At 35.9% G+C, this 7,409-nt stretch overlaps 1 protein-coding gene across 1 annotated transcript; it reads left to right on the forward strand.

Annotated features, from left to right (window-relative positions):
- Nucleotides 1–872: 872 nt before the first annotated feature.
- Nucleotides 873–2,620, forward strand: LOC122085195. The gene is made up of 2 exons (XM_042653670.1): nt 873–1,464; nt 1,495–2,620. The coding sequence occupies exons 1-2, from the start codon at nt 898–900 to the stop codon at nt 2,578–2,580; spliced, it is 1,653 nt and encodes a 550-aa protein (XP_042509604.1). The 5' UTR covers nt 873–897; the 3' UTR covers nt 2,581–2,620.
- The last annotated feature ends 4,789 nt before the right edge of the window (nt 2,621–7,409 follow it).

Genomic DNA, 7,409 nt, shown 5'->3' on the forward strand with positions numbered 1-7,409 from the left:
ATGATTATACATTAGTTTCTTGTCCACAAGCTGCTTCAGAACAGAATTTTCCCTTTTTAAGCCATTGAAAATGATATGTATCTGCCTTATTGGTTCCGACAGTACCATCACTTCTTGTGGCTTTTTTAAGCATTTGGTCCCCTCTTCTTTTCCTATTCTAATAAATCATTCTTATTCTTGTCTTGCACCATAGCTTGGCTAAAATTGAAATGTGTTTTGGTTGTGCTTTAAGGGTCCCATAGATGTACTAAACCATGCCTCTTGTAAATGATTTCTGAGGCATTATTGGGCTCTGCTCCTTATTTTCCTAATATGTTACTGTTTCCAAAACAATGGTTCCTTGTGCTTTATGCTTTATGGGTCTCTTTACATCTGTTAATATTACTATCTCCATGTTGTAGTGGCCTTTTGAATGTGGAATGGTTCCTATCTATACTTCTACTAATAAATCATTCTTGTATGGTACAACCCATCACTTTAAACTTTATTTTCTTTTTGAAAAAATAAAAAAAAGAAATTCCATGTTAACATATGCTTGTGTTTCAGAGACAACTTTTACTATTAGTTTTCTTGGTAAAAAATTCAATGTGAACTATTTGCTGAATAAGACAAATAGTGGTGGTTCTTACATTTGGTAAAACTGTGCTTTGCTATATTTTGCTATGATTTTCATGTTTATTATAAGAGAGTGTGAGAAATATTATGAATTTTACTAATTGCATTGTTATCATTTGTAGAATGGATCCTTACACATTGTATTACCATTACGATGGGAAGGTTGAGCACAAGATTGTTGATAGAGAGAAGTTCAGTTATTTTGAGTTACTATGCGACATCTACAGGACGGTGTTGTCACATATTCCAGATGGGAGGTCTATCAAGTTCACTTGTCAAGCTATGCTGCCTGATAGTAGGGTTATGATTGATATATGGAACGATGACACACTCATGCAAGTGTTGTCTATTTTTGAAGAGTTGAGGGTTCTTATGGTGTATGTGTCAAATGTGAAGCAGTTTGACAATGGTTTTGGTGGTCATACCATTAATGGCTATCCATTCAAAGTTGTTGGTAGAGATATTCCAAGAAGAAGACAGAGGAATGAAGTGCAGCCTCCTAGCATTGGAATTGGATCATTTGTTCATTATGAAAGTGGTACATCTAGAGTACCAAAACCGATAGTCCAGAGTGCTTGTTGCTCAGGTATTTCTATAGGCAGAACTGGTGCATCCAACATGAGATCAAGCGAAGATGGTAGTGGTACAATCCCCGGGATAATTTCAAGTCATAGTGAGAAAGGAAAATCTATTGTAGATGTGGTAGAGGTGATAGATGAGGCAAATGATGTGACTAATACATACTCAAGTGGATGTGAGTATGTTATGTCTGACTCGGAAGATGAAGACTGGAAAATGCAAAGTGATGATGGCTTTAAAGATATTAGTAAAAGTGGAAGTGAAGAAGAGGTGCACTTTGAAGATGGGGATGGCTCTGAGGTGCACTTTGAAGATGGGGATGGCTCTGAAGGTGATGAAGCATCTATTGGAACTGATGACTTATCAGATTATGACTCCGATGAGTTCCATGCACCACAAGTCCGTAGGGCAAGAAGTGTTTTTGATGTTGAAGGAAAAGTCCAACTAGAGGATGGTATGATATTTGATGATGTGGACCATTTTAGGAGAGAATTGAAAGATTATGCAATCCAAGAGGGTTTTCATCTTCAGAGAATAAAAAATGAGAGGACAAGGGTAACTGTTATTTGTGCTGATGATGGTTGTCAGTGGAGAATTCATGCATCACCGACTGAAGATAAAATCACTTTTATGATAAAGTCTTTTAATCCTCAGCATACTTGTTCTCAAAGAAAAGACAAAAACCCGGATGCAACATCAAGATGGATTGCTAACAAACTTGGTCCACAACTCAAAGCAGATCCTGAGTTGTCTACTAATAGTATTAGAGCCATGTTATGGAAGGATTATAAGATTCAACCAAGTTACAGTCAGATTTGGAGGGCACGTCTTCTTGCAAAAGAAGTAAATGAGGGTAGCCATGCCAAGTCGTATTCCAAGCTTCCAAGGTATGGAGAGACGGTTAGGCAAATCAATCCAGGTTCAATGTTTAATCTTCAATTCATTTCAAGAACTAACATAGCCGACAATCCAGTGTTTAAAAGGTGTTTTGTTTGTTATGAAGCAAGCAAAAGAGGGTTTCTTAATGGTTGTAGGCCATTTATTGGGTTGGATGGATGCCATCTGAAGGGAAAGTTTGGAGGGACACTATTGGCAGCTATTTCTGTTGACGGGAACAATGGATTATTTCCACTTGCCTATGCTGTTGTTGAATCTGAGTGCAAAGACAGTTGGTTGTGGTTCCTTCAGAATCTGTATACTGCATTGTATTCTACATCAGATGACATGGGGTATTTAACTTTCATGTCAGATAAGCAAAATGTGCCTTCTTATCAATTTCTCTTTAAATGTTTTTACTTCTTTTTTTTATATCAATTGCTGATTTCTGATTTTTTTTTTTTTTTTTTTTTTTTTTTTTTTCTTATTGGGTGTGTAGGGGTTAACTGATGCAATTAAGGAGGTTTTCCCTGAATCACATACAAGGCATTGCAGTAGGCAATTTGTATGCAAATTTCAGGAAAGATTATAAAGGTGAGAAGCTAAAAGCTTTATTTTGGACTGCATCAAGGGCTTACAGAGAAATTGAGTGGACAAAGGCAATGGCTGAGATCAAGAGTATAAATCAAAAAGCATATGATTTTCTGATGGAAAACCAGCCTAGTTCATGGTCAAGATGGGCATTTAATCACCAAACAAAAAGTGATCACATAACCAACAACATGACAGAGTCCTTCAATAACTGGGTAGGCCCGTATAGAGACAAACCCATCCTATATTTGATTGATCAAGTGCGGATAAGTTTGATGGATAAATTACATAAGAGGTTTGAGCAAGCTTGTTCTTACAAGGGGACTTTGACACCAAAGATTAAGAAGAGAATGGATGTGATCCACCAGCAATCAAGATCTTGTGTGGCCCTATCAGCAGGATATAATGAATTTGAGGTGAACGATGGCACATCAAGATTTGTGGTAAACTTGAATACTCGAAAATGTGGGTGTCAAGTATGGGAGGCTACCGGGCTGCCATGTAGACATGCAGCTTGCTGTATTACATTTAAGAGGGAAAACCTATCAGATTACTGTGATAGTTTTTATTTTCTATGAGAACATGATACACCCACTTCCTGACATATCAGAGTTGGAAGAAACAAGTAGTATGGGAGTGGTGGAGCCTCCACCTTTGAGAAGGCACCCAGGCAGACCCAAAAAAGTTAGAAAAAAGGAGGACGGTGAACCAGCAGGAAATGAGAACAAAAAGAAGTCTACATCAGTAAGATGTGATAAGTGTGGGCTTCAGGGTCATAACAGGAGAACATGTAAAGGGGGTCAAATTAGGAGGAAAAGGGCAAGGAAAAGCAGTACTGTGAAGGTAACCATGATTCATTCTCCAAAGACCATTCAGTTATCATCCTATGATATTGTAATCAATTCTACTAAATTTTAGACATATGTTATACTTCCATAATTACTCAACTATACTTGGATTGTTCTAAATGCTTGTGTAGGAGAGTCGAAATGTGGGGGCTAGTGACGCTGAAGTCAATGTCTCTCAGCGGACAAGATCACATAATGCATCAACTGCATTGAATGATAGTGTTCAAGCAAGGAAAAGAGCGAAAGCGACAGCAGCTCGGGCAAGAAGACGTGAAAAGGAGGCAATGCAGAAGCCAAACAAGAATTGAGTTTGGACAAAGGGGGGTTTTTTTTGGGGGGGGGGAAATGATGTGTATATAGGCCTTTTGATTTTGGAAATTATCATTACTAGACTGGACAGGTTTTCGATATGTGTAATTCTGATGTGTATACAGGCCTTTTGATTTTTGTCAAGTATGTGGAATGGACATGTGTATAGGTTTTTTTATTTTCATTTTGGATGTGGAATGAACATGTTGGAAAGGTTTTATGATTTTCATTTATATGTGGAGTGGACAAGGCTGGACAAGTTTTTTTGATTTTGTTCTTGATGTGGAATGGACATGTGGGCAGATTTCTTTTTCTTGATTTTCATTTCTGTTTTGACACTGTATTCAATAGGGTACCGAGGGATTTCCTGATTTTAACTTGGTCTCAGTTTTTGTCAGCTGAACATAATGAACTGCAACACACATACAGACACAAGTCATAATTAGTTAGGGGCTTTCACTCAATTTGATATATATTCATATTGTAATATATTGGGTGATATCTCATTTTCACCTGGTATTACCTATCACATTGAGCTTAATGAATGGTCAAAACACCTTGTGTAAGTCATGTCCAAAACTTACAATTTTGTGTTCTGTTGTTTGTTATGATTAGTGTTTTTCTACTGCACCTGATAGTAGAATAATGGAATTTTTTTTTTATTAGTGAACAATAGTAATCTCTTTACTGGGAAGGGCCTTGAAACTTTTCTTCTCAGAGGTGCTTGTTGCTTCTCTGCTGTTGTTTCTAGGCAGAGCATATGCAGGTTCGTGGGTCTATCTTCGGCGTCTCGTTGAGCACACAAAATCCCAATAGAGAACTAGAGATCAAAATGGGGAAAATAGAGAAGAGAAAAAAAAAAACAAAAACAAAAACAAACAAACATATCTTCTCGCCTGCGACAGAAACTGGATGGGAAGCACTACTCGCCGGTGGGGAAAATAGAGAAGAGAAAAAAAAAAAAACAAAAACAAAAACAAACAAACATATCTTCTCGCCTGCGACAGAAACTGGATGGGAAGCACTACTCGCCGGCGACAAAAGGAGAGGTATTTTCCAGCGACTGCCCTCTCTATCTCTGCTGGAACTCGTCTGAACCGTTGGTAGCAGGTAGGGAGAAGAGGAGAGAAGGAGAGAAGGATAGATAAAAGGGTAAGGAGGGGTATTTTTGGGATAATGAAAATGTCTAATTTATCAGTTTTTACTCATAAGGGCAAAAACGTCATTTCAAAGCATCATGTAACGTTGACTGACGGTAGGGGGTCCGAGTCTAATTTGGTGAAAGAGAGGGGGTGTCCATATAATATTGGCATTCTCCAGGGGGTGGCGTTGTAAATTACCCTAATAATAATAATAATAATAGAATGGGAATCATGACAGGAATCACGTGTCCTGCCATGGCAAAATGAATAATTTCCTCCGCTCTGGTCCACCCTCGTGATCCACGTTATAGTAAGCCATAGAAATGGCGAAGCCACAAGCGACATTTAGAGATGTTATTGACAAGCACTCTCTATGTCTTTGTTTTTTTTTTTTTTTGGGTAAAAGGTTAGTTGTATTACAAGAAGAAAATAGAATACAAAAAGAGTATGAAATAATTCTGACATAAAAGCATCGGCCTCATATATTTAACCTTCAATTTCGGTATTGCCATCAGGGGAGGGATCAGAGAGAACAAGAAACGATAAAATTAAAATCTATCAGGTTTGTTTGATTGCAATAGAAATTTAAAGGGAAGGGAAGTAAAATTTTCATTATTTAAAAAGAATTTATAGTCATTACCTATATGATTGTATAAATTACTTAATTTTTTAAACCACATTTAATAATGATGTATTTTACATGTAATTTTTATTTTACATATTATAGCATAGGGTTTTGGATGCAAAGTAAAGTGAAATTTTATAACCAAATATGGAAAGATTTGAAGTTAATGTTAAAGCCACATGGGTAATAATTACATATATTTCTTTTTAAAGTATAAAAATTTCACTTCCCTTCTCTTTTATTCCCCTTACAATCAAACATAGTCTCAGGTCTAAACAAAACGAAATCTTGCTCTACCTTGAGCGTCAACTTGAAGTTCTTCACGCATCCTAATTTGCATATTTTTCTCTATAGTTTCTATTTAAGTTTTTGTGGCTCATAGAGAACCTTGCTTGTATTGGTGGTATTTCTGTTGTATTTTTATCCATCATAATGGGCATGGGGTTGTGGCTTTCACTTGTTAATTGTCCAGTAAAAGTTGGAATTGGGGACATAAGGGTTATCATCTATTTGCTTATCAATTACAAACTTCAATTAGCCACCAAGGAAAGTTAGGATCAAGAGTAAATATCATTTGTTTGGCAATTACAAAAGTTGATGCTATTTGTTTAGCAGTTACAATCTTCTATGGTTTTCTTCAAAAAAAAAAATATATATATATATATATATAAGTTTCTATGGTTATGAAAGTAAATGTCATTTGCTTGTTAGTTACAAAATTAAATAGCATTTCTTTTCTCCATTATGTTATGTTTGATGTCCTATCCACATTGTTACTTGGAATTGCTATGATTTTATTCATCCGCTTGATAGGATGGCCCAATCAATGACATATTAAGCAATGTGACTAAATTCCACTTATTGACTTCTAACTTTGTGTAATTTATGTATATTATCTAAAAATAGAACTATTTTTAGTCTACTCCAACATAAAATGGGTTTTGAATCTTAATTATGATTTTTCAAACTCTTTAGAAGTAAATGATAATTAAGAAGTAAGCTTCTTTTTATTTTTTGGGTAAGCTAATTAAGAAGTAAGCCCCTATTATAGAATGGGCTAAAGTGTAACGGGCACCAAGTTGTCCTTATTTTATCAACCAATCAGGTTCAGCTTATTTAAATAAATACACACACCACACTCATTTACCAAAAAACAAATTATCCACCATTTGTTAATACATTTACATCACTCAACGACTTTATTTTTCAGTCCATCGACATCACCAACCTTTTTTTACCAAAAAAGGCATCATCCAACTCTCTTAAAATTTTTTTTTCCTCTGCTTTTATTTTATTTTATTTTTATTTTTTTTAATTTCTTGTTGGGAAGAGGAACAAACCAGTGTCTAAGACTCTAAGCCAGGATCATAAACACTAAATAACCTCTTTCCTCGCCTTTTTCTCTCTCAACTGTCAATTCTTCCCTCAGGGATCATTGTTAGTCCATTGAACATTTCAACAAAGGTACGACTCCAAATCAAAGGGCATATGAGAATGGTTCCTGCACCTAAATGTAATCCCCTCCCCCAACACCCCCCCCCCCCCCCCAAAATAAAAAAAAAACTGTTAGCCCATGGAATCAGGTACTGTTGTTCCAATGTTTGTAATGGCAAAACCTCCAATTTTGCAGATTTGTGTTCAGTGTTGTTTATTTTTTCGATTGAATTGGGATTATTACTATCTTAGTTCTTGTTTGCAGGCTGATATTTTCTTATCATTAATACTTTTTTTTTCAGGAATTTAGGATTCAAACATCATAGAAATTGATTTTATGGATGACTGAATATTATTTATCATGGCTTTTTTTTTTTTTTTTTGGGGGGG

This window comes from Macadamia integrifolia, chromosome 1 (assembly GCF_013358625.1).
Source record: "Macadamia integrifolia cultivar HAES 741 chromosome 1, SCU_Mint_v3, whole genome shotgun sequence".
NCBI classification, from domain to species: domain Eukaryota; kingdom Viridiplantae; phylum Streptophyta; class Magnoliopsida; order Proteales; family Proteaceae; genus Macadamia; species Macadamia integrifolia.

What these genes read in the sequence shown, in the direction of transcription:
- LOC122085195 (XM_042653670.1), top strand. Translation starts at nt 898, where the DNA reads ATGCTGCCTGATAGTAGGGTTATGATTGATATATGGAACGATGACACA. An exon ending in AAAGTGGAAGTGAAGAAGAG is followed by an intron (nt 1,465 to 1,494) that starts GTGCACTTTGAA and finishes GATGGCTCTGAG; the next exon opens with GTGCACTTTGAAGATGGGGA.